The 27540-nt window shown below is 43.4% G+C and overlaps 1 protein-coding gene across 8 annotated transcripts in view; it reads left to right on the top strand.

The window, feature by feature from the left end:
• ARHGAP10 (Rho GTPase activating protein 10) overlaps positions 1–27540 on the top strand; it is a 385067-nt gene that overhangs the window by 103755 nt on the left and 253772 nt on the right. For 7 of the 8 annotated variants that reach the window (XM_045163178.1, XM_044930651.2, XM_044930650.2 and 4 more), the window contains exon 4: positions 26527–26598. The exons of the other annotated variant lie outside the window; for it this stretch is intronic. In XM_045163178.1, the coding sequence (XP_045019113.1) occupies positions 26527–26598 (72 nt within the window). The remainder of the gene's footprint in view (positions 1–26526; positions 26599–27540) is intronic. 8 annotated transcript variants of the gene reach the window in all.

The raw sequence follows: 27540 nt of genomic DNA on the forward strand, positions 1-27540 counted from the left end.
TTGTAAATACTGAAGCGGGCACGAGAAGGTACTGTGTTTGCACTGGGTTCTTTTCTGGCACAAACTGACATATTCAGCTATTATTAATATGCCCCTGTAGTCACTGATTTTTCAGCTCTTTAGAACAGTCTAAATGTCAGAGTGGATAAAAGTAGTGCCATGAAATCACCCTGTTAGGGCATGAAGTGGGTGTGGGCGTGTGGGTGGGGAAAATGCATTCTTAGTTAACGTTAATAGTATCAGTTTTTTGTTCTCAACCCTCTTTGACCTTTAGTCCTATTTTCCTGGGATCCTGAGCATTCTGCATACGTGTTTGTTCTGCTTTTATGCTTCAGGTACTGTTGAGAGTCTGAGCACACAGAGGCAAACCAAGCCAAGTCCCTGCCCTCAGGAAGGTTACATTTTGGAAAGGAGAGGTGATAGACAAACTTATTGTCAAGTAGCAATAAGTGCTACAAAATAAAATTGAGGGAATTCCCTGGCAGTCCAGTGTTTAGGACTCTGTGCTCACTGCTGAGGGCCTGGGTTCAATTCCTGGTCTGGGAACTAAGAGCCCACAAGCCACCTGATGAGGCAAAAAAAAAAAAAGAAAAGAAAAACAAAATTGAGAAGGGCAAGGAGCCAGGGAGCAGGTCGGGGCACCATTACCTCTAGAGTGGCGTGGGAGGGAAGTCTTTGCGGTGGAGAACTATGACAGCATCTTGGTACCTGGGGGAGGAGAACTTTAGGCAGAACGGTGCTGGAGTTTACCTCTACAGAAACACAGGGTGATATTCTGTAGCTGGTGCTCTGTATTCGTGGAGTTTGCCTTTGCAGATCAAAAATATTTGAAAAAACATTCCGGCAAGTTCCAAAAAGTAAAACTTGCATTTTCTACATGCTGAAACTCTTTGTCTACCATATACATTGTAGTCATAGCTATTTACATAGCATTTTCATTAGGCCTTATTGTGCTTTTCAGATATTGTGTTTTTATTGCATGTCTGTGGCGACCTTAAGTTAAGCAAGTCTTTAGGTCCCATCTTCCCAATGACATTTGCTCCCTTTTTGACTCGGTCACATTTTGATGGTTCTTGTTAAAGTTCAAACTTTTTCATTGTTAATACATTTGTTGTGGTGGTCTGTGATCAGTGATCTTTGATGGCACTATGGCAAAGAGATCACGACTCACTGAAGGCTCAGATGATGGTTAGCATTTTATAGCAGTAAGATATTTCTAAATTAAGGTATGTACATTGCTTTTGAAAGATATAATGCTATTGCACACTCAGTGAACTGGTGGCTCAGATGGTAAAGAATCTGCTTACAATGTGGATGACAGGTTTGATCCCTGGGTTGGGAAGATTCCTGGAGAAGGAAATGGCAACCTGCCCAAGTGTTCTTGCCTGGAGAATCCCATGGATGGAGGAGCCTGGTGGGCTACAGTCCATGGGGTCACAAACAGTTGTACATGACTGAGCAACTAACACTTTTACTTCACATTAAAAACATAGCTGTGTATACTGGGAAATCACAAAATATGTGTGACTTGCTTTATTACAGTTATCTGGAATTGAGCCTGCAATTCCAGTCTTCTAAAATTGAACCTCTAAGGTCTGTCTGCTTGTATTATGTATTGCAAGTCATCTAGAGATGATTTCAAGTATATAGGAGGATATGTATAGGTTATATGCAAATATTATGCCATTTTTATGTAAGGGACTTCAGCATCCTTGGATTTTGGTGTCCATGGCCATCCTTGAACAGTCCTCACTGGATTCTGAGGGACAACTGTATCTCTGGTTTCTGTGCCTTGAGATGAATTGGCTGGATTGTGGTCTTAGCTCCAGGCTGTCTGATAAAGAAAGTGTGGTTCTCAGAGCTGTTGGGAAGCTGACCTGTTGACTGAGTCTTCAGCGGTGCCGGGGGTTGATTGGGCCTCTGTCTCAGGCAGAATGAGGGTGACAGGGCTGGGTTTCCAGTGCAGGGTAGAAGTAAGAATGGGATGGTGTCTGTATAAGGCCATGAATCTCAGAAAGGAATGGGACAGCATGTCACAACCCATGTGTGGGGATGGCAGCTCCCAGACGGCAGGAAACGAACCACAGCCAGGAAGCAGTGGAGGGCGGCTGCCACCGGCCATGGAGTGCAGCGGGCACCTAGTGCTTCCTTAAAGTTAGTATCTAAACTGTTTAGTCTGGAAAATTGTGAGCATGTGCAGACGGAGAACTAGAATTAAACTACACATCCTCAGTGTTTGCCTTCAGTGGGCACAGCCACACAGCCAGGCCTGTTTCTCCTGAACTCCTCACCACCCCGCCCCCAGTATTTTGACAGAGAGTCCAGTATTATATTGTTTTATCATAACTCTCAAAGATAATACTCTTTTGAACCACAATATCCTTGGTCAAAGATGGGCTCGATAAAGGACAGAAATGGTATGGACCTGACAGAAGGAGAAGATAAGAAGCTGTGGCAGGAATACACAGAAGAACTGTACAAAAAAGATCTTCACAACCCAGATAATCATGATGGTGTGATCACGCACCTAGAGCCAGACATCCTGGAATGTGAAGTCAAGTGGGCCTCAGGAAGCATCACTATGAACAAAGCTAGTGGAGGTGATGGAATTCCAGTTGAGCTATTTCAAATCCTGAAAGATGACACTGTGAAAGTGCTGCACTCAATATGCCAGCAAATTTGGAAAACTCAGCAGTGGCCACAGGACTGGAAGAGGTCAGTTTTCATTCCAGTCCCAAAGAAAGGCAATGCCAAAGAATGCTCAAACTACCGCACAATTGTACTCATCTCACACACTAGTAAAGTGATGCTCAGAATTCTCCAAGCCAGGCTTCAGCAATACTTGAACCGTGAACTTCCAGATGTTCAAGCTGGTTTTAGAAAAGGCAGAGGAACGAGAGATCAAATTGCCAACATCCGCTGGATCATGGAAAGAGCAAGAGAGTTCCAGAAAAACATCTATTTCTGCTTTATTGACTATGCCAAAGCCTTTGACTGTGTGGATCACAATAAACTGGAAAATTCTGAAAGAGATGGGAATACCAGACCACCTGACCTTCCTCTTGAGAAACCTGTATGTAGGTCAGGAAGCAACAGTTAGAACTGGACATGGAACAACAGACTGGTTCCAAATAGGAAAAGGAGTACGTCAAGGCTGTATATTGTCACCCTGCTTATTTAACTTCTATGCAGAGTACATCATGAGAAATGCTGGGCTGGAAGAAGCACAAGCTGGAATCAAGATTGCCGGAAGAAATATCAATAACCTCAGATATGCAGATGACACCACCCTTATGGCAGAAAGTGAAGAAGAACTAAAGAGCCTCTTGATGAAAGTGAAAATGGAGAGTGAAAAAGTTGGCTTAAAGCTCAACATTCAGAAAACTAAGATCATGTCATCCAGTCCCATCACTTCATGGCAAATAGATGGGGAAATAGTGGAAATAGTGGCTGACTTTATTTTTTTGGGCTCCAAAATCACTGCAGCTGGTGATTGCCGCCATGAAATTAAAAGACGCTTGCTCTTTGGAAGGAAAGTTATGACCAACCTAGACAGCATATTAAAAAGCAGAGACATTACTTTGCCAAGAAAGGTCCGTCTAGTCTAGGCTATGGTTTTTCCAGTTGCATGTATGGATGTGAGAGTTGAACTATAAAGAAAGCTGAGTGCCAAAGAATTGATGCTTTTGAACTGTGGTGCTGGAGAAGACTCTTGAGAGTCCCTTGGACTGCAAGGAGATCCAACCAGTCCATCCTAAAGGAGATTAGTCCTGGGTGTTCATTGGAAGGATTGATTTTGAAGCTGAAACTCCAATACTTTGGCTACCTGATGCGAAGAACTGACTCATTTGAAAAGACCCTGGTGCTGGGAAAGATTGAGGGCAGGAGGAGAAGGGGACGACAGAGGATGAGATGGCTGGATGGCATCACCGACTCAATGGACATGGATTTGGGTGGACTCTGGGAGTTGGTGGTGGACAGGGAGGCCTGGCGTGCTGCGATTCATGGGGTCACAAAGAGTCGGACACGAATGAGTGACTGAACTGAACTGAATCCTTATCACACCTAAAAATAAATAGTAGTTCCTTGAGATTACAAAGAATTAGGCCATATTCATTTTTCCCCCTGATAGTCATTTACATTTTGTCTCTCCTATTACCTCCTTCCCATAACAGTTGGGTTTGTTGGAATCTGGATCCAAAGACACTGTATTTTATTGATAAGTTTCTAAGTGCCATGTAATATATAGATTTTTCTTCCCCTCTTTCCCTCTTGATTGGAATTCCTGATATTGTTCCATTTGTTAATAGCACTACTACCTGAGCTATCAGTGAGTTATAATAATAAAATGAATGAATGTTAAAAAAAAATGGCATTTAACCCATGTTGACATTATTTGATGTTTCTGTCTAATCTTTATAGTCCGTGATTACTTGTTTTTTTAACCATGAAAATTGCATGGCATCATTATGGCTACTTTCGTTACATAACCTTTGATTGTTTAGTCAACAAAAAAACTTGGATGCTTTACCAGACTCCAGCCTGAAACTTTTGAGTAAGAAAGGATAGCTCCCTCAACAAGAGTCCAATGTGGTCTTGGGTAACTGTTAAAAAGTGAATTAAAATATATCATACTAAGTGCTAAACAGAAATACAGGGTGTGGTTGCCTGGAGAGGCGAGGAGTGGAGCCTGTGCTTGCTGGGAAGGGCTTTATGAAAGAAGTGGCATTTGAACTGGAGTTTGTGGGGGTAGAGACTTGGGGGTGGGGCTCTTTGTATAGTTTAATTAACTCATACCCGCAAACACAGTGACAAGGAAATTCTTTCAGGAGCTAAAATGGATGCCAGTACTTTCTGAGAACTTTGGAAAACTCTTGTTTTTCTTAAAATTGTTACAAAACAGCAGCATGTTAAAAGTCACATATTAAAAAAAAAAGAGCATGGAAAATGACTGCTGTAAAATAGAGGTAGACATACTCTGAAATTGGTTCCAAGAGTTTAACGAAATCTTCATGTCACTTAATCTTTAAACGTGATTAGTCAGTAGATATGTGGAAAAGACGCTCAACATCACTAATTAGTAGAGAAATGCAAATCAAAAGTACAGTGAGGCATCATCTCATACTGAGCAGAATGGTCATCACCATGATACCTACAAATCAATGTTGGAGAGGGTGTGGAGTAAAAGGAGCCATCCTGCATGGTTGGTGAGAATGTAAAATGGTGTAGCCACTATAGAGAGCAATATCATGGTTCCTCAAACAAATAAAAAGAGAGTTCCAATAAGATCCAGAGATCCTACTCCTGAGCATCTATCTGGACACAGCTATGATTCAGAAAGATATATGAACCCCTGTGTTCACACAGCACTGTTTGCAATAGACAAGACATGGAAGCAACCTAAATGTCCATTGATGAATGAATGGATAAAGAAGATGTGGTGTGTACACAAACACACACACACACACACACCCATACACTGGAATAAAACTCAGCCATAAAGAAGAACAAAATAATGCCATTTGTGGCAACACGGATGGAAATAGAGGGTATCATGCTAAACGAAGTAAGTCAGAAAGAGACAAATATCGTATGATTATCACTTATGTGTGGAATGTAAAACAGGACACAAATGAACCTGTCTATGAAGCAGAAACAGACTCATGGACGCCAGGCTTGTGGTTGCTGAGGGGAGCCGGGGGGAAGGATAGACTGGGAGTTTGGCATTAGCAGATGCAAACTCTTACATATAGACTGCATAAACCACAAGATCCTACTCTGTAGCACAGGAACTATATTCAGTATCCTGAGATAAGCCATAATGGAGAAGACTATAAAAAAGAATATGTATGTATAACTGAATTACTTTTCTGTTCAGCAGAAATTAATGGTGTAAACCAATTGTACTTCAATTTTTTAAAAAGTGATGAATATTTCCTGAAGTCCTAAATTAAATGATGGTGTAGCATAATACGTAGATATTTACAATTAAGTCATTAATATAATCTGTGTTTTAGAAGGCAAAGACTGGTGGCACATATTTTTTAAAAAGCTTTCCATCTCCGAAATAAATGTTAAAATATGTTTTGGGGCTTTAAGGGATAAAGGCATGAGACTGGATGCTCAGCAATCAGGAATACATGCTTCTCTGTTTTGAGGCGCCAGGTATGTATGATCACATGCCTCATGTATGCCACAGTGGGCTGGATACATATATGTAGTTCGGCAAGCACTGTGTCAAGTGCCATCAAGACAAAGGCGTAGTTTTGAGCCTTGAGTGGTTAGTGCTGCACTGGGGAGATTTCCTCAAGTGTGCATTGTGGAAAGTTACTGGGGAATTCAGGGAAGGTGCTTAGAGACATTGTTTCTGGTCTGAGTTGATATATTGGAGTTAGCCTGGGACGGAAAGATGGAAATGAAGCCTCAGTTTCTTTTCTTTTCTTTTTTTTTTTTTTAACACTTACTTATTTGGCTGCAGTGGGTCTCAGTTGTGGCATACGGGATCTTTAGTTGCGGCATGTGGGATCTAGTTCCCTGACCAAGGATTGAACCCGGGCGCCCTGCATTGGGAGCGCAGAGTATTAGCCGTTGGACCACCAGGGAAATCCTCAGTTTCTTCCTTAAGGGAAAATGGATTGAATGTGGGGAAGAGGGAAGCTGTGTTTGCATATCCTCCCCCGACCAATGGTGTCCAGCTCTGTAGCCATTAAAATGAAGTGTTAGAAAGTGGAGAGAATGCCAGTCTAGGAAGTCAGTGGTTCCCTCCATGCATGAAAGTCAAATTTCTATGAACGGATGTGCCATGTCCTTGAAAAGGTCAATATTGCCCCTTTTCAGGACAGTGTTTCCAAGTGAGTAGTTTTTTCCTGATCATGTTGCCAACTGTTGAGGTGGAGAGCCAAGTCCACAGGATGCCTGTGTCACTTCCGTGCATGTCCCCCGAGAAAAGTCCTGTGTGGTGTTCCCCTGCCAGAATTCCGGACATGTTCTCCCTGGTGGGGCAGGACATGCCGTACTTATCTGCAGTGGGCAGCTGGCCAGGAATTTAGGGACATTTAAAATAGTGCTGTTGTGTTGATGATGTTCTTTTGAAAGCCCTTCATGTTGTATTTACTTCTCTGCGTGAGTCCTGTCATCCTGCGTGTTTAATTTTTGTCTGTTGCTGTAAATCGGGGAGTTTTCAGTGACGCTGAGTATATGGGAGTTCTGGTACATCAGGGCAGTTGCCTGAGGCCCAGAGGTGCAGGGAAGCTTGGGGGAGGCGGGCGTGTCTGGAGAGAGAAGTGAGAGCTTGCCCAGTGGTGTCCAGACATAGGCGGGCATCTTGTCCCTCGGTTGCATCCTTTACCCCCTTGAGCTGTCTCTGTGTACACAGAATCTTCAGGCTTTTGAGACCTCTTCCTTCTTTCCTTTCTGTTTTTTCTTCTCCATGTTCTTCCCCACCACAGATTTTACTCTTGTGAACACACTGGGCCAGGAAACAACTTGCTGGGTGCTGGACCCTGAGCTTATGTCCTGATACAGAAAGCACTGGGTTGAGTCTTGAAGGCTTTAGTTACTATTGGGTTGGCCAAAAAGTTAGTTTGGGTTTTTCTGTACGCTCTTACAGACCCAGTGGACTTTTTGTCTGACCCAGTAGTTTGGATGCTTCCAGGCAAGGCAGGATGGGTGTTCCCTCAACTCATTCTGATTTGCTTCACTCCTTTCTCGTCATTCTTACCTTGTCTCAAGGATCTTCTGGAAGCATTTGGTTATGTGATTTCTGTATCTTTTGGGGGTTTTGACACTGATTTTTGTTTCAAACTTTCTATGACAATTTTAAAGTTTCAAGAATGCTTCATGGCGTTATTAAAATAATACATGTTGGTTGTGTGTGTGTGTTAGTCACTCAGTCGTGTCTGAGTTCTCTGTGACCCCACAGGTTGTAGCCCATCAGGCTCCTCTGTCCATGGAATTTTCCAGGCAAGAATACTAGAGTGGGTTGCCATTTCCTTCTCCAGGAGATTTTCCTGACCCAGGAATCAAACCCAAGTCTTCCGCGTTGCAGGCAGACTCTTTACTGATTGAGCCACTAGAGAAGCCCATGTGTGTTAACATGAACTAGGTAGCTTTTACCACTGGGGAGAAACTTCCGTGACATTCTGTCTTTAGTACCACCTTGAGTGGTGGTTCTCCAAGCTGGGTCCGTGGACCAGTAGCGGAACTGGGAACTTGTTTGGAAATGCAAACTTCTGGGCGCCTGTCCAGACCTACTGAATCAGGAACTCTGGGGTGGGACACGTCAGGCTCTGTTTTAATAACCCCTCCAGGTTGTGCAACATTTCTACATCTGCACCACTGGCCTCGGGTGCTCGTGAAAGCTCCACTGGCCTTCTTAGTCTTGGGGCTAGATCTGTCTGAAAGTTTTTGTTGTTGAGTTTCTCAGTTGTGTCCCACTCTTTGTGACCCGATGAACTGCAACAAGCCAGGCTTCCCTGCCCTTCACTATCTCCTGGAGCTTGCTCAAACTTATGTCCACTGAGTCGGTGGTGCCATCCAACCATCTCATCCTCTGTCACCCCCTTCTCCTCTGGTCTTTGATCTTTCCCAGCATCAGGGTCTTTTCCAGTGAGTCGGCTCTTCACATCAGATGGCCAAAGTATTGGAGTTTGAGCGTCAGCCCTTCCATTGAATATTCAGGACTGATTTCCTTTATGATTAACTGGTTTGATCTCCTTGCTGTCCATGGGACTCTCCAGAGTCTTCTCCAGTACCATGGTCTGAAAGTTGGAGCCACTGTGAATTGCTTTTTGGTGACTTGGTGCCTCTCGGGAGGTTAAAGTAGTCTTTATGCCCCCAAATTTTCACTTGTCATTTCCAAAGTATTTTGAACTATATCTTGTTGATTTTAATGGAGCAGATTTCTGCTGTTAGACAGTTTACGTATTTCTTTATTTGCATCAGGTCTTAGTTGCAGCTCGCGAGATCTCTGTTGCGTCTTGTGGGATCTTCTGTTGAGGCACGTGGGCTTCGTCGTTGTGGTGCAGGGGCTTAGTTGCCCCTCGGCATGTAGGATCTGGTTCCCTGAGCAGGGATCGAACTCAAGTCTCCTGGAATGCAAGGTGGGTTCTTAACCACTGGACCAACAGGGAAGTCCCTCTGCTGTTAGGAATTACAGTGTTCTTTAGTTTGTGTTTAGTAATTGCTTCCGAATTCCTGTAAAGACATTACATGCCATTAGGAAAACTGCCTTTTGTGTCATCTATTTATATTTTATACAGTATATCAAACCTAATTTAATTAGTTCTATTACAGATAAATGACACATTTTTATGCAGAATTCCCTTGGCAGGCACAATTCAGGTGGGAGAGAATCCACCTTCAACTTAAAAATTTATGAAAGCTTTTCTCAGTTCCGTGTAAAAACTGTCAGTGATCTATATTTATGAAGAATTTTTCTCATAACTGACCTTTACAACTTGACAACACTGTTTTTCTGGGAAATCTGCTATAATTCAGCCAGACGCAGATGTCATGGTGAAGCTTGTTCTTCTGGAATGCACCTTTTGAGGCTTGGATTTTTTTCTGACGTAGAATCCTGTAGAGCCGGGGTCCCCAACCTCCGGATCTAATGCTGATGGTCTGAGGTGGAGCTGAAGTCATAGTCAAAATAGAAACAAAGTGCACAGTGAATGTAATGCGCTTGAACCATTCTGAAACGGCCCCTGCGACTTGCGTGTGGACACCCCGGGCGGGGCCTGGGCTCCTCTCTGGCCCTCTCGTGGGAGCCCCTGCGACTTGCGTGTGGACACCCCAGGCGGGTGGCCTGGGCTCCTCCCTGGCCTTCTCGCGGGAAGCCTGGCCTCCTGACTCAGTGTCCTCACTCCTGGTGACTCAGGGTCATCTGTGGTCGCGCAGCCCTGTCATCGTCAGATGCTGCTTCCCTCTTGAAACTTGCGGTTCCTGAATTTCAGCTCCTTGGGCTTCTCCTCTGCTTCTGAGGAATCAGCCAGCTCTTGGGATAAACCAGTTAGTACTGATGTGAAGGAGTAAAAAGCAGGCATGGACCCTTCCACTTGCCCCTGGCCCCCACATACACACACACACACACACACACACACACACACACACACACACACTCGCTACACACATTCACCCCCAGCAGACAGACAGGCACACACACACACACACACACTCGCTACACACATTCACCCCCGACAGACACAGACACACACACACTTGCTACACACATTCATACCCGACAGACAGACAGACACACACACACACACACTCTCACACTCGCTACACACATTCACCCCCAGCAGGACCAGAAGGTAACCAGCCTGCTCAGTCAGCCGTCTCATCCACATTAGTGGGAATCAGTTCAGCTGCAGCCACAGTTTCCTGAGGGAAAGACTTTGATTCAGGTCCTGTCGTGTAGCACTTCCGCAGTATGGCTTTGGCTCCTACAACAGAGATGAGGGAGAGCTTAGGGAAACTTAGGTGTTATCCCATCATTCCAAAAAAGGAAAGGAAACGGAAACTGGAAGAGGTGGAATGATTTGACTTGGGCTTCCTGGTGGCTCACACGGTTAAGAATTCACCTGCAATGCCGCAGACTCCAGTTCGATCCCAGGGTCAGAAAGGTTTCCCCTGGAGAAGGGAATGGCAACCCACTCCAGTATTCTTGCCTGGAGAATTCCGTGGAATGACTTGACTTATATCACAAAGTAAGTTGGTGACAGAGATGCGAAGAGAATCTTTATCCTATCTTTTGGTCGTCCAGTGACAGTATTCCTTGCCTTTAGCTCCTCATAAGATTGAATACCCCCACCTCCACCTTTGAATATGGGTCAGATGTATGTGTATTCTTACAGCTGCTGTCCCCGCCAGGCAGCAGTCAGGAAGAAACATGAATTTGGTTGTTACCTGGCCTCTTTGGACAATAGTAACCTCTCACTATTTCAGTCAACAGACCACTTAAGGACCGCTGAAAGAAAAAATATAAATTCTGCTGGTGGTTGGAACACCATTGAGGCCTTCTGGGTGGGTCAGGCAAGTGCCAGTATTATTACCTGAAGATCACGTGCCATCATTTTGAAAGAAAATCTGGGTACCATAGTGGAGCACTCCTTAAAGAAATGATTCAGCTGTGAGACTCTTGATGGCACAGAAGGAAAAAAAATACATGGGGAAAACCAGATATTGGTGACTGAACTGAAACTGACTGAGAAGAGTTGGACTCTGAAGAAGCTTTAGAAATATCTGTGATATATTTTTTTAAAATATTTTTAATGTTTTAAAAATGTATGCCCAAGAAGGGAACATGAGGGGCTTCCCTGTGGTTCAGTGGTTAAGACTTCCATGTAGAAGGTGCAGGTTCGACCCCTGGTTGGGGAATTAAGCTCCCGTATGCCTCACAGCCAAAAAAACATAAAACAGAAGCAATATTATAACAAACTGAATAGAGACTTTAAAAATGGGCCACGTCAAAAAAAATCTTAAAAAAAGACGTATTATAAAAACATATTTGACTCCCAAAGATCATTTTCAGTAAATATAAAAGTTCTTAGGGTTGATAGTGAATGATGTTACTAGCAGCATTTTTTTAATAGTATAGGAAAATATGGAGTGTCTTAGTTTTAGTGGCTTGTTAGATTTAATGAAACACAGTAGTACCGTGGTGGTGGGGACTGTTAGAGGCCCAGGGGAGAACCTCTGAAAAGTGTAGTGGAAGGAATATGGAATTGGAAGCAGTGGAAGACATGATTTCCCGTTGCAGGAAGTGGAATCCTCCACTGGGCCTCATTGCTGCGAGGTTCCATTGCTGCATTAGTTTGGAGACCAGGGTTCCCACGTCTGCCCCCATCCTGTGAATGAGCAGAGCAGAGGTACGAAAGCAGGCTTATTCCTGGAGACTGGAGTCCTCTGGCAGGCAGCCAGGGCTTGAGGAGTCCCTGATGGTCTAGTCGAACTTCTAGAACTGCACTGCGGTCGAACATGCATCCACCCCATGTTCCTTCCTTCCTTGACTCCTTTCCCTGGGGCCAGACGTTCATGGATATCTGATGACTTCCAGCCTCCCCTGTCTCCTTCCCCCTTTTCTTTCATGAACATTTCTCAAATATCTTGTCTTTCTAATCCTGTCTTGGTGTCTGCTTTTTAAAGACCTGGTCTAATACAGACACAGACTGTTCTGAAGGAGAGAGAATGTGTCCATATGTTGCAAGAAGGGGGGCCCCATCCAGGACCTGAGAATGGGTTCATGTTTAACACTCAGAAGTGAATTATTGAAGACACCCATACTGGCAAAGCAAGAGACTTTATTGGCAAGGGGCGCCCGGGTGGAGAGCAGCAAGGTCAAGGAACCCAAGAGGATGGCTGCCACGTGGCTCCCAGTCTTGGGTTTTATAGTGATGGGATTAGTTTCCAAGTTGTCTCCGGTCAATCATTCTGATGCAGGGTCCTTCCTGGTGCTGCGGGCTTCACTCAGGCAAGATGGGTTCCAAAGAGGAAGATTCTGGGAGGACATGCGGACTGGCATCTCCTATATCTTTTTACCTTTCCTGAACTCTTCCAGCTGGTGGGGGCTTGTTAATTCCACGTTCCTTACCAGAAACTCCTGTCGCAAATGGTCACTATGGTGCTTGGCCAGGGTGGGCGGCTTCAGTCAGCGTTTCCCCTAACATATATAGGAAACTCAACTTAGTCATTCGTGGCGACTTTATCACCAGCAGCAGGAAATTGATCCAGAAATGCTGTTCTCTATATTATATAATTTTGTGAGAGACTCCCGCTTCGTAAAACAAGCATGTTTGAATGCCATTATGAGCTGGGCAGAGTTCTAGCACCTGAGGATACAGACAGAACCTAGGCCCTATTCCAGGATGAGGTGCTTAGCTCGTGGTTACGCAGCAGAGAATGAGTTGTCAAGGGCCCTGCTGCCCCAGGCCTCACAGAAGGCGTGGACAGCTCACCTCTTTGTCATTGGTCAAAAGTGTAGGTGCTCTTTTCTGACTAGTTCTCCTTTCTACTTCTCTCTCTCTCTGTCATATTTTCTTTATTCAGCAATTTATTGTTTCCTTGTTCATGACGTTCCATTTCTAGCTATGCCACTGAGTTATACTGTTTATTTCAGAAATTAACATTTTCTTATTTACAGTTAAAAAAAAAATCCCTCTAATTTTCTCAAGATACTTTTACAGCTTTCTGACAGGTTTAACTTTGACTCCTGTGGCATTTTATTCCCTCTCATGATGTTCTGCCCAAGTATTTATTTTGTCTGAAAAATAGAAGCCAGGTTTTTGTGGTCCCTCAGGCACAGAGGGAATGTGAGGTTCAAGGCTAAACATCCACACACCCCTATTAGGTTGTGCTCAGTTGCTGAGTCGTGTCCTGCCCTTTGAGACCCCCTGGGCTACAGCCCGCCAGGCTCCTCTATCCACGGAATTTTCCAGGCAGGGACACTGGAGCGGGTTGCCATTTCCTCCTCCAGAGGCTCTTTCCAGACCCAGGGATCGAACACGCGTCCCCTGTGTATCCTGCTTTGCAGGCGAATTTTTTTTACTGCTATGCCACTGGAGTAGCCCCTTAATTAGGTAAAACCCAATAGCTTTTGTTAGAAGATTCTTGATTTTTCCTAAGTATAAAAAGCAAATGAAAAATAAACACTAAAAAACTTTTCCTGTTTGACTTAAATAATCTGAATAAAATTGGTACTTTTATTTTGGCTAATGCCCTTCAAAATTGATGCCTTCCTCCCCCCACCCCCAAGCAGTCCCCAAACAAACACTTAAGATATTTGTTTTTAGAAAGTAGTCATTAAGTGCATCTTAAAATTTTGTCATAAAATGACTCAACTTCTTTTTTGAGAGCAAAAGTGAAAGTCACTCAATCGTGTCCAACTCTTTGCGACCCCATGGACTATGCAGTCCATGGAATTCTCTAGGCAAGAATACTGGAGTGAGTAGCCTTTCCCTTCTCCAGGGAATCTTCCCAACCCAGGAATTGAACCTAGGTCTCCCCTATTGCAGGCGTATTCTGTACTAACTGAGCTCTCAGGGAAGCCCCTTTCGAGGGTAAGGTGGCCAAACATCAGGGGCACTAACTCAGAGCAGAAGTGGTCAGACCTTGAGCTCAAACCCTCTAGCTTTGTTAAGTTTCAAGCTGTTTAGAATTAGGACTGAAAGTCAAAGAACTTTTATTCTTGAATTGTCTGAATAAAAGCACAAGCGTGGTAACTAAAGTCATGCATTTGGAATATATATCAATATTTTACAAATTATGGTTCCTAGGCTTTTAACTGAAATTGCCATGGTCTGAAAGAATCAGACATTGAAGGAACCATCTCATATTAATTGGCTTCTCATTTTCAGGCGCAAACCCTGCAGAATTAATGTGCAGACCCTCTGCACCTGTGTCCCAGTTAGAGCTTATTTTACAGGTCCATTAAAATGCTCTCCAATTCTTAGCTGGTGAGTTTGAGCTATTACCACTAGAAAATTTAATTTCATATTTTTCCATTAATTCTTTTTTCTGACCAGGAGGGATTAAGTTAGCTTGTACTGTGCTTAGAAATAAAATAACATCCAAGGATTTATTTATTTTGAAGTTAAAATTGCTTCTAACATGATATCCTCTTCCTCTTTTTACTTAACAGTATTAAGTAGGCAAAGAGCAAGTAATGTCCTTCTGTATCGTTGAGAATACACAGGCAACAAAAGAAAATTGTTTTTCCTGTGGTCTAAAAACAGAACTAGATAGCATATTAAAAACCAGAGATATTACTTTGCCAACAAAGGTCCTTCTAGTCAAGGCTATGGTTTTTCCAGTGGTCATGTATGGATGTGAGAATTGGACTCTGAAGAAAGCTGAGCGCCGAAGAATTGATGCTTTTGAACTGTGGTGTTGGAGAAGACTCTTGGAGTCCCTTGGACTGCAAGGAGGTCCAACCAGTCCATCCTAAAGGAAATCAGTCCTGAATATTCATTGGAAGGACTGATGTTGAAGCTGAAACTCCAGTACTTTGGCAACCTCATGCAAAGAGTTGACTCATTTGAAAAGACCCTGATGCTGGGAGGGATTGGGGGGCAGAAGGAGAAGGGGATGATAGAGGATGAGATGGCTGGATGGCATCACTGACTTGATGGATGTGAGTTTGGGTGAGCTCCAGGAGTTGGTGGGGTGCTGTGATTCATGGAGTCACAAAGAGTTGGACACGACTGAGCGACTGAACTGAACTGAAAAACAGAACTAGTTAGCTCAGAGTCTAAGTGAGGAAATGCTGGCCTCGTATTTATCTCTGTGGCAGGACTCTTAGCAAAACTAGCTGTGAAACTTTGTCATTTTTTGCCAACATTAGAGCCTTAAAAAAAAAAGGGCGGGGCGGGGGGGGGAGGACTTCAGTGTTCATTTAAATTTTCCCTTTAAGATTTGAGCCTTGATTGATGGGGGAAGGTACAGTACAGGGAGAGACTGGCTAGAGGGAGAAAGAGGTAGCAAAGGAGCATGTGGATGGGGAGTAATCTAATTAATTAAAAGAGAATTGGTTTAATCAGGAGAAAAATCTTGTTTTGGAATATGGAGAAGGATAGCACTGAAAGCAGTTGGACAAGATGGTTTCAGGTTCTGAACTTTAAAAAAATATTAGTCTAGATTCTCACTTTCTTGGTCTGGCTTTTCTGAACAGAAAGGAGGTTCATTGTTTATTTATTTGGCTGCCTTGGGCCTTAGCTGTGGCACATGGGGTCTTCATTGCATCCCGAGGGATCCTCCGTTGCAGCACTTGCACTCTCTAGTTGGGGCGTTCGGGCTGAGTAGTTGTGCTGTGCAGCCCTTAGTTGCTCCATGACCTGTGGGATCTTAGTTCTCTTAGTTCCCTGACCAGGGATTGAACCCTCATTCCTTGCATTGCAAGGTGACTTCTTATCCAGTAGACCACCAGAAAGGGAGTTTATTAAAGAATAGTAGTAGCTTGCAGTATCTTTTTGGGAACTGGGAATGATGCTGAGGGTTGTACCACAGAATTGGGCTTGACGACGGCTGCTGTTGCCACCACGTGTGTCGACTATACGAGTGCACCAGCAAAACCACTGCCCCTGGTGGCTGTTGGTGGAACTGCTGCGCCTGGGAAAGAGGAGTTGCTCCCACCTCCAGGACTTGGTTTCTCAAGTACTGTTGCTCAGATGCTCATTCGTGTCTGACTCTTTGCGATCCCATGGACTGTAGCCCGCCAGGCTCCTCTGTCCAGGGGATTCTCCAGGCAAGAATACTGGAGTGGGTTGCCATTTCTTCCTTCAGGGGATCTTCCCAACCCAGGGATCGTGCTAGTTTCCAAATCAAATTCTTGAGTGGGGGTCACTGAGTAGTGGAACTCTGCCCGGGTGCGAGAACCTCACGCAAGATAGCAGGGAAAGCAAGTGTCTGTCATTTTCAGTGAAAATGGGATCTTTACAGTGAAAGATGGGTTTTGTCCTATTTGGGAGGAGAATTTCTCAAACATAGAAAGGGGGTTTCAAGTATCCAGTAGCTGAAAAGGACAGATATCTACTACCTATAATGTTTATGCCTGATGGTAATGCAATACCATTTTCCCATGAAAAGATTAAATGAGAAATCTTTGTATAGCTTGAACTTACATACTTTTTAAGTATGCATGTATGTGTCTGCCAGATAATCAGATGTATATTATCATGATTTAGTTGATTAAATGTGTGTCTGTATTTAAAAATTAAATTACCAGTGTATAATTTAGGAATATTTCCCATATTTCATGAAGAAGTTATTCCAGGTTATTCCTTTGCCATTAATGTAAGTATTATGATGCATTCTGAATTTTTCAGCACAGCTTTCCTTGTGGCCACGTCAGTCTGAGTTCTTTAAGATACAGACCTCTTTAAAATGTCTTTTCTGATGCTTTCACTGGAAATTTTATCTCAAGCTACAATTTTATCTTACAGCACGTTTGGACAGTCTCATTTAAAAAAAACTATCTCTGAGATGAATTTTCATGGCTTTCTGTTTTTAAAAATTTACTTTATTGAGGTGTAAGTGATTTACAATGTTGTGATAATTTCTGCTTTACAGCAGAGTCATTCAGTTATACATATATATACATTCATGACTTTCTTAATGTAATCACTTAGCTTGTTCTTCTAGAGTGGTTTTTATGAAATTACTGAACATCTCCTGAATGATAAATAAACCTCTTCAATTTCTTAGCTTCCCCTTGTGCTTGTAAGTCAAACCTGTTTGTGATCTCTAAGCAGCTGAAACTAGGGGTGTTCAGGGCTGTTTTAGGCTAAGATTCTTGAAATAATTCTTTGTTCATCAAAATGTTGGAAAGTGCACTCCTTTGGGAGGCTAAGAATTCTTATATAGGGCTAAGTCTCTTTTTTTTCCTGAGGGGAAGTTTGAGAAACACAGTCCTTATGTTCAGATATATATGAGAGTTCCTTGACACCTTTTCTCAAGGTTCTGTTCAAGGAAAAATAATATGTCTTTGCCAAAAGGTTTCTCTGCTGCTGTTCTTGACACTGGAGTTGGAAAGTCGAGTTTTTGCTTCAGTCTAATGAAATGCAAGTCTCTGGAAGGTCATGGGAGAAAAATAGTGGAAATTCTCCCTTGCTTTCAGATTATGCATTCCTCTGGGGTCAAGAACACTTGGAATCCAGGCTTAAAATAACGAGAGCCATGGGGAATGGTCATAATTCCTTCTGTTTCATTAGAATCAGTCTGTCCTTGTTAGAGTTGAGTGATTAGGAAGGCAGGGCGTAGTGAGACTACTGGCTGATTCATTGTTTGACCTGGACTGAGACTTAAAAAAAAAAAAAAAAGAAACTACTAAAGATATCCTGGGATGCAGTTCTGCCTTTGTTGCCTTTTTACTGAATATGGGTTTCTGGTCGTAAACCCCCTTCTCTTTAGAATGTATATCAGAACTTCGCCTTGAGAAGGGATAGTTAGGGAGTTGGGGATGGATATGTAAATGCTGCTCTATGTGAAATGGATAACCAACAAGGACTTGCTGTTTAGCACATGAAGCTCTGCTCAGTGTTACATGGTAGCCCAGATGGGGGGAGTCTGGGGGAGAATGGATGCATGTGTATGTATGGCTGGGTCCCTTTGCTCTTTGCCTGAGGCTGTCACAACATTGTTAATTGGCCATACTCCAAAAGAAAATAAAAAGTTAAAAAAAAAATGAACTTCACGTTTTTTGTCATACGTGAGGGAAATTTAAAGCCGTGGCAGTGGTTCTTCCCCAGTAGAGCCTGATCTCTTCAGGTCGGCTAGTATTGTCACGAGATCTCAGCTCTGGCTTAAACTGCAGAGGGAGATAAGATACCACCCTATCATTCCTTTTTAAAAAATATTTATTTATTTGGCTGTGCTGGGTCTTAGTTGCAGCACAGGGGATCTTTAGTCGTGGCATTTGAACTGTTAGCTGTGGCATATAGGATCTCCTTCTCTGACCAGACAGAGATTGAATCCTGGCTCCCCCCCTGCACCGGGAGCCCAGACTCTCAGCTCGGACCACCAGGGAAGTCCCATCGTCCCTTGCCTTTTTAGACGTTTAAGCTCTCAGATCCAAATGGCTTACAAAAAGGGATTTCAGGCTTACTTGTGAGAAGAATTGAATCCTCCACACTGTTGCCTGATAACCTGGTTCTCCGACTGTGGACTGTGGAGTTCTGATGGTCTGTGGTTTGCCATCATGACACAACAGTGAGATGTAGTGTGCGCGTCTGCCTCTTGCATCTCATGCTGAATCCCAGGAGAGAGATGGTGGGACCTCGAGGTCTCCTTGGCTGAATCTGCGGTAGTGTCTTAGAAGACAGGCCATCTTGCTTCAGTGAGTACTTGTTGACGAGGAAGGAGCCTGGGTGTCACACTACCTGGTTGGGTCCATCGTAGTTCGTATTGAGTTCCTCTTGGGGGCCAACCCAAATCTGCCCTACAGCTTTTCCTCGTTAGACCTCGTTTTGTCCTCTTTGAGCATATCAAAATGATTTTTCCTTCTCTCATATTGTACCCCTTTAAATATTTGAAAACAGCTTACATCTTGTTCCCTCGAAATGTTCTTTTTCTCCCTAATCACATTAAACACTTTTTTTTTTAGCCTGTTCTTCTAAACATTTTTAGCCTTCTCATCTCAAGATTCCTACTATGCGCCCATTAGAGAATGTCTCTCTCTCCTTTTTTTAAATTTATTTTTTAATTGAATGATAATTGCTTTACAGAATTTTGTTGTTTTCTGTCAAACCTCAACATGAATCAGCCACAGGTATACATATATCCCCTCCCTTTTGAACCTCCCTCCTACCTTCTTCCCCATCCCACCCCTTTAGGTTGATACAGAGCCCCTGATTCAATTTCCTGAGACATACAGCAAATCTATTTTACGAGAATGTCTCTCTTCAAATGTGGTAAACCTGCTGTTGAGATAGTTTCTGATGTTACAAGGCGCAATTGAATGATTATCTTATTTGGATTTGAACAATATATGTAGCCTACATATGTGTTCATTATCTTCTAGGGTGCTTTATGACAACTTCAGTTCATGCTGAACTTTTAGTTCACTCAAACTTTTAGGAGCCACAACCCCTGTTAAAGTCCACTATTGAATTTACATGAGCTGTTGTTAAGACACCTTTCACACTTGAGCATTTGGCTTTCAAGATTGCCTGGTTGGTTGCTTATCTCAGGCAAATACTGCAGCAGCGCTTCTGAGTCCTTTTCAGCCTGAGAGCTTCTTGAGCTGTGATTTCCTTATCCAGCATTCAACCTTCCCTCCCAACTTTGGTGCCCTGCAAATATGACAAATGGATATTTAAAAAATATATAATCAGATAAGAGTAAGAAGAACAGCGTACGCTCAAGGTGATTCTCTGAGGCAGCGTTGAGTCACCCGGGGTCCATAGGCCCAACACAACTTGCCTCTTGTAAATGAAATTTTGTCAGATTACAGCTACACTCGTTCATTAGTATACTGTGTATGGCTGCGTTTTTACTGCTTGGGGCAAAGTTGAGTAGTTGCATCTGAGGCCGCACAGCTCAAAACCTGGATTATTTACTACCTGACCTTCTATAGAAAGAGTTGTCTGACCCCTGCTGTAAGAGGAGACCAATGGATTTATTAACATACTTTATGTTCACATAGATACATTCTGTTTCTAAGCAAGACTATCTCAAACTCTTTCCATGGCTCATTAGCAAGGCTTCTTATGACATTTTTTGTGTATCTGCTTCAAGTATTTTATGCGAAAAATACAGTTTTATATACATGGTTATAAAATCACATTCTAAATTTGCTTTCTCTGTTTTTATATTATCTGATTGATTTTTAATATTTTAGGATTTGAAAACTCTTCTCCATACTATTACTTCAGCTGTTTCTTTCAAATTGGGTAATTTCCCCATCAGGAATTGCCTCAGTTTTAGGCGCAGTCCCTGGAATTGGTATACATTTATCTCTAGGGAAGAAGACTCACTTTGGCATTAGAAAACTTCCATAACATTTATTACTCACAAATATTATATAGTATTTTTGTGAAATTATAGAAGGAACAGAGAGATTTCATGGAGTCTCTATTTTTAGAAAAAGAAGAAAACCATCTTTGTTGTTCAACCCACAGTGCCTTACTCCGAAGCATTTAGCAGCTACTTTAGGATTTTGTCTTTGAATAGAATTGTTCAGTTCAGAAGTTACATAATCAGGCTTTTTTTTTTTTTTTTAAGTTTATTTATTTTTGGCTTTGCTGGATCTTCGTTGCTCTTTGTGGGCTTCCTCCGGTTGTGGTGAGCAGAGGCTCCCTTCGTTGTGGTGCGTGGACGTCTCTTCTTGCAGAGCACAGGCTCTTGGCACGTGGGCATCAGCGGTTGCACCTCGAAGGCTCCAGAGCACAGGCTTCGTTGCTCCATGGCATGTGGAATCTTCCTGGGCCAGGGATCAAACCTTTGTCCCTGGCATCGGCAGGTGGATTCTTAACCACTGCACCACCAGGGAAGTCCAGACTTTTATTAAAGAAGAAAAATGATAGTGGCGTTTAAGTTAAAAAATTTTGATCAAAACACTTTTATCAAAGAATTGGGTTGCAATGATGCCTGCTGAAACTACTATTTCTGTTATTTTGGAAGTACGCTTGTTGACCTGCCAACAGTAAGGTGGAAGCCCCTTATAATTTTTGTCTATACTAGTGCTAGGCCTTGGAAGTTAGATATTGCATCACATTCTCTTGGTGAAGGATGGATATAAAATTGCTCACGTGGAATCTTTGTGGCATGGTCCTTTTGTGAAGGACAGTGCTTACTCCACAGAGTATGGGGTTTTGGGGTTCTGATTTTAAAGGGTCTTCACGTAGCTACATCATCGTTGCCACATTTAGTGTTGATTCAGCATCTCTAGGTCCCATCCTGGTGACTCCTGGAGCCCGTTAGACCTCTCCAGCCTCCTCCCCTGATTTCTGATTTCTTCAGGGGCTTTAGTGACACTGAATTGCTGGTGGTTCCATGTGTAGAATCACTGGTTTCCCCTCTTTCTTTTATTCTTATCCTTTGACCTGAGAACTCCCATGCCTGTTTCAGGCTCAGTTCTGTATTATCCCTTCAGGAAGTCCTCTCTCTCCTAAGCACCTGTTCTGGGCCTCACCCACACTGCACACACTGCATTATATCATCTTACGCTGATGGGCTCTCGGAAATAGTCTTACTAGGATGAACCCAACTGCTCACCTTCTTCATGCCTCACTGGAGACAGTCACACAAGGCCCAGTGGAGGTCCCATAAACTCCTGCTTACTTCTCAGCCAGGAAGCCCTGTCCCCACTGTTTGTAATGATTCCTTCGTTCATGCTCCTCTTTATTCACACTTTTCTCCGCAACCGAAATCTTGATAACTGACTTTGCCTTGTATGGAAAAAATAACTCTCTGGTAGCAAATCCCTCAGCTTCTGTTCATGAAATCCACACACCCATTTGTTTGAGCCATTGCTTGTTCCTTGCATCCTGTCTCCACCCCCATTAGAGACTTTAGACCATCTTTTCTGTATTCTTAACAGGGTGTGCTTTAATCTTTTTAATGTATTTCTTTGGCTGTGCCTGGTCTTAGTTGTAGCGCACGGGACCTTTGCTCCTCGTTGTGACATGCAGGATCTAGTTCCCTGACCAGGGATGGAACCCAGGCCTTCTGCTTTGGGAGTTCAGCGTCTTAACCTCTGCAGCACCAGAGAAGCCCCTGCTTTCACCTTTGAAATGTCGACCTTACTAAGAAAACAAACACACACGCCTTTGCTTTATGTCGTGCTCCCTTTCGGCCGCCCTCCTCTCATCTCTGTCCTTCGTGGCCATCCTTGTGGAGAAGGGCTGTTCCCACAGATGTCCTCGCTTCTTAGTCATAAGCCAGCTCCAGTCTGGCCTTTTCTCGCTCTTTGCCTTGGGTACTGCTGAGGCCTTGTTCCTTGTTTACTTTCCCTGCGGCCCACGCAGCTAAAGCCCTGTCTTCATCATCGGTGCCCCAGCAGCTTCTTTCCGGTGTCCGTTGTCGTCCCCTCCTCTGTTTGTCCCTTTCTGAGCATCCTAAGTGCCTAGTCTGAGACCTCTTGTTTCAATCCCCTACCACATCCCTCTTCAGTTCTGTGGCTTCCAATACCACCTACTTGTAAACGACTCTTGCCAGATGTATATTTTTGATCTAGATGTCTTTCCTGGACGTTGCACCAATGTCTCTGGCAGCCTGTTTTACTCATCTTTTGATTGCCTCTCAGCATCTCCAGTGTAACATAACCCTGTACTGCTTCCTCCCAATTGCCTTTCCTCAGAAGCTTCCTATTTCAATAAATAAATGAATAATATTGTTGTCCATTCAATTGCACATGGCAGAAATCTAAGAGTCATCTTGGAAACCCCTACCCTTTCCACATTCAGTCCATCACCAGTTACTTTAATTCTGCCTGTAAATATCTCTGCAGTCTATCTACTTCTCTCTAGTTTTGTTGTCACTGCCTTCAAGCCATCATCCTCTCTTGCCCGTGTTGTTCTGGAAGCTTCCTAACAAATCTTTCTCCTTCCAGTTTTCCTCACTTCTAATCTCTCTTTCTCAGAGAGCCAGAAAGAGCCAGAATCTGTAAGACTTTACCTTCCAATGCCGGTGTTGTGGTTCAATCACTTGTTGGGGAGCTAAGATCTCACAAGCCTTGTGGCCAAAAAACCTAAACATAAAACAGAAGCAATATTGTAAAAAACTCAATAAAGACTTCAGAAGTGGTCCATATTAAAAAAAAACAAAAACAAACTTAAATCGGAGTCATCTTTGAAAGATCATTGTAATAATTCTGAGCTTAAGGCCCTTAAGCGAGTTCCTGTGCTAATGCTATGCTAAGTCACTTCAGTCGTGTCCAACTCTGTGCGACCCTATAGATGGCAGCCCACCAGGCTTCCCCATCCCTGGGATTCTCCAGGCAAGAACACTGGAATGGGTTGCCATTTCCTTCTCCAATGCATGAAAGTGAAAAGTGAAAGTGAAGTCGCTCAGTCGTGTCCGACTCTTAGCGATCCCATGGACTGCAGCCTACCAGGCTCCTCCATCCATGGGATTTTCCAGGCAAGAGTACTGGAGTGGGGTGCCATTGCCTTCTCCCAATGTGAGAGTAATAGTGAGTTCCTATTACTCCCAAAATAAAATAGCCCTTTCGCTAGACCGCCAGGCGCAGCTTGTCCTGGCCCCCTGCCTTTTCTCATCTCTCTGCTTGCTTGCTTGTTCTCTGTGCTTCAGACTCACTGGTCTTTTGCTGTTTCCTGAGATCCTCACCTCAGTCCTTTGCCTCTGCTGGCTTCAGGCTGCAGTTCCAGCCTTGTTCTTTGCACCACTAATTCTGTCTCATTGTCCAGACCTCAAGCTTAAATATCACTTCTTTGAGGAAGCCCTCCCAGAGCTCATTTCTCCCTCTATCTCCTCTAATAGATTTGTCAACCATGGGCCTACATTTCTCTGTTGGAAGGAATTACTGGACCTCCTTCTGCACATTTGCTCATGTGTTCATGTGTCCACTGTCTATCTCCCCACCTAGACAGTAAGTTCCACAAGGGCAGGGGCTGCACTTGGGCTATGTTGTTCATAGTTGTGTCTTTCATACATGGTACTTGGCACTGAGTGCTCAGCACGTATGTGTCTCATGAGACAGTTATTGACATGGCAGCTTGGAATGGGGAGGTGTGCATTTGGTACTTGGGTTGCAGTATTGTATGGTAGTTAAGGCCAGGCTAGGCTCATGCTTGCTTGATTTTGCTTCCTTGTTCCTCTGTGAACTTGAGCAGTTATGAGCCCCTGTGATCCCAGCATGAAATTCTGCGCTGACTTCTTTCTTGAGTTGACCAAACCTCCAAGGGTGATGTATCATATCTGGGTTTACTTAGGACCACTAGTAGGCTAGGTCCAGATGTGAAAGCCTAGGAGATGGTATTTGTGCTAAGAGAAGTGAGCCTTAAATTATTTTTGAGATGGGACTTCCCTGGTGGTCCAGTGGCTAAGATTCCACGCTCCCATGCTGGGTCTGCGGTTTGATCCCTGGTCAGGGAACTAGATCCCAACTAAGAGTTCATGTGGTACAACTAAGAGCTGGCTCAGCCAAATAACTAAGTGAATGAGTGAATGATTTTTGAGCTGTTGTATGTCGGTTGAATTACCTTGAAAATGTACGGCAGAGCCTCTGATCTGCTTTCCCAATGGACTTGGGGCTTCCATATTGTTTAGAGTCATCAGGGTTCCTGGCATGACCTGCTCTTTCCCTCTTCTGTTCTTTGGTTTGGTCTTCTTGTGGGTCACATGGCCTACAATGTGGACAGGATGAGATTATCGTGTTTTGAAGGTGATCCCTTTCCCTTGATTTGTGATGGCTCTTAATTCTGTCTTTTGCCTAAACTCTTCAATACCTAAGTAACAAATTGTCAGGTTGGGAGTGAGTGGAGCCCAGTAGCTGGCCTGGGGAAGAGAGTTCAAGCAAGCTCTAGGCATCTCGAGTGTGGACAGGATCATTTTTTTGAGGATTCTCTAGGGGGCTTCCCTAGTGGCTCAGACAGTAAAGAATCTACCTGCAATGCAGGAGATCTGGGTTCGATCCCTGGGTGAGGAGGATCCCCTGGAGAAGGGAATGGCAACCCACTCCAGTGTTCTTGTCTTTTTTGATTCCATGAATAAGTGATGTGTAGATTCTGTATTAAAATGGCTTTTCACTGGATGAATCGTCTCTGGGAGAAACCCTTACATAATGAAACAATGCAAAGGAGCATAGGGGGTTAAATGAAGATTGGTTTCCTGTTCTAAGTCACTTATTTTTTTTTCTGTAATCTTAAGTTTGGATTTCTGGGGACCTTTATTGTAATAAGAGGGGGTGATACATTGTTGTAAAGTGTCTTGAGGTTCTACTGAGATTCTATTCTGGACCTTTCTGGAAATGGTGAGAACACTATTCACTAGCATATTGTGGTTAAGTACATTCTCCTTAGGTAAATATTCCCTTGTGCATTTTCAGCATTGTTGTAGATTTTTAAAAATTTTTATTGAAATTTTAAAAATTGAAATATAGTTGATGTGCAGTGATATTATATGTTACAGGTGTATAGTATTGTAATTTACAATTTTAAGGTTATGTTTCATTTATAGTTATTAAAAAGTACTGACTGTATTCCCCCATATTGTATAATATGTCCTTGTAGCTTATTTTAAACCTAACGGTTTGTACCTCTTAATCCTCTAGCCCTTTGTTGCCCTACCCCTTTCCCTCGCCCCACTGGTAACTGCTGGTTTGTTCTTTGTATCTGTGAGTCTGCTGCTTTTTTATTTATTCACTAGTTTATTGTCTTTTTTGATTCCACATATAAGTGTTGTGTAGGTTCTGTATTAAAACAACAAGCCCCAAATCAGCCAATACAAGAATGAGTGAGGTTGTGGGTAGCATTTATGTGTGGTTGCTGTCACCGTGACCTTGCCAACTCCCCTAATATTTGGATGACTGACTGTCCTGAGCTCCAAGTGACTCTGTTTTGCTGGCACAGCCTAAATCCTTATGAGAAATTTTCAGTGATGAAGGGCAGTCTGAGTACATTTAAACTTGTAGCCACAAACCTAGCCCTCTGTGTAATGTAGTCTGATCACTAATAAAGGAACGTCATTGACTTTTAAATTTCTGAGCTGAGGGATTAAAAAAAAAACAAACCCTCAAACAGAAGTGTTCTGTTAATGAATGTGATAGACCCCTTTGTTGTTTGAAGCCAGCACTGCCTGCTGTGTCTCTGAAGAAAGGGCTGTGTTGGGGCTGGGTTGCACATTTCCCTGGCGCTTTGCCCCACCTCCTCTTCCTTGAAAATATTTATGGAGATCTGGTGTGTTAATAAATTTAGAAGTGATTTAATGGCCGCATTGGCAGGGTGAGATAAAGCTGTTCAGTGTGTTGTTCGCTTTGTTTCTGGGCGGGGTGCAAGAGGGGAATGGAAAGCTCACTTTTTCCCTTTTGGAAACCTAATGCTCTGCTCTCTTGTTATCGCTCTTGTTCTCTAGGCATTAAGTGTCACCGAAACCCTGATTAAACCCTTGGAAAAATTCAGAAAAGAGCAACTCGGAGCTGTCAAGGTCGGTGTCTAATCTGAGCACACTTGTAAACAGCCAGCGTAGACACTTCTGCCGCTGGAGCACACACTCGCTTCACACTCGACAGCCGAGAAGGGGCTGTTGGAGACGAATGTCTGTTGAATGTTTCAAATGTGTTGTATCCCCTTTGGGGGAATTGGAAAGTGAAAACAAAGCAAAAACACCTGGACCAGATGGTAAAACCTCTCGTACTTGTCTTTGGCTACACCTTTTCGTATAGAGTTTTAAAAATACCTTTCACCAAGCAGCACATTTATGCTGTGCCAAGCGTCTTATCTCTGTCAAGAGGGCACTGATTTCCGTGCCCGCCTCAGTTGGGTGTCAGAGTGTAGCATCATACGAGGGTTTAAGGCTAGAGGTGCTGCTACCCTGGCCTGCCATTGAAACTAGAAAGAGACTACTTGGTTATTCTGATATACTTTCCTTGCGCTTCTGTTACGTGCTCGTGTTGTTATGGGTGCTGGGGATTTAAAAGTCTGAGTGAACCACAGACTCAGCTCTCAGAAGCGCTGAGATGTAGCCAGGATTTCTGGGAGTACTGCAGCAATTTTGCCACCAGGAGCCTGGGATGTATTTAGCAACTTGTAAGGTTTGCGAACTGAGCTTTGAAATTAGTTCAGAGAAATAATATCCACCAGCCTCTCCTGAAGGTTGTGCATGTACTTGAGGGAGGAAAAAGTAGCATCTGTGTGTTGTTGACCATTTTTGGCTTGGCCCAAGGAGAAGGGAATAAATAACATCGGTTTTAAGTAGAAAAGAGAGTTTTTATGTTTGTATTGTTTTTTCCCTCATACCTTGGGGATGTGAGGTTTTTTTTTTTTTTTCCCCCTTCGAAAACATACTATTAAAATCCTTTTCTGTAAATAAACATTGTGGTCTCCATGGCCATAGCTATACAAATGGGCCCAGAAAGGGCCAGCTTTT

This window comes from Bubalus bubalis, chromosome 17, assembly GCF_019923935.1.
Source record: "Bubalus bubalis isolate 160015118507 breed Murrah chromosome 17, NDDB_SH_1, whole genome shotgun sequence".
Taxonomy (NCBI): Eukaryota; Metazoa; Chordata; class Mammalia; order Artiodactyla; family Bovidae; genus Bubalus; species Bubalus bubalis.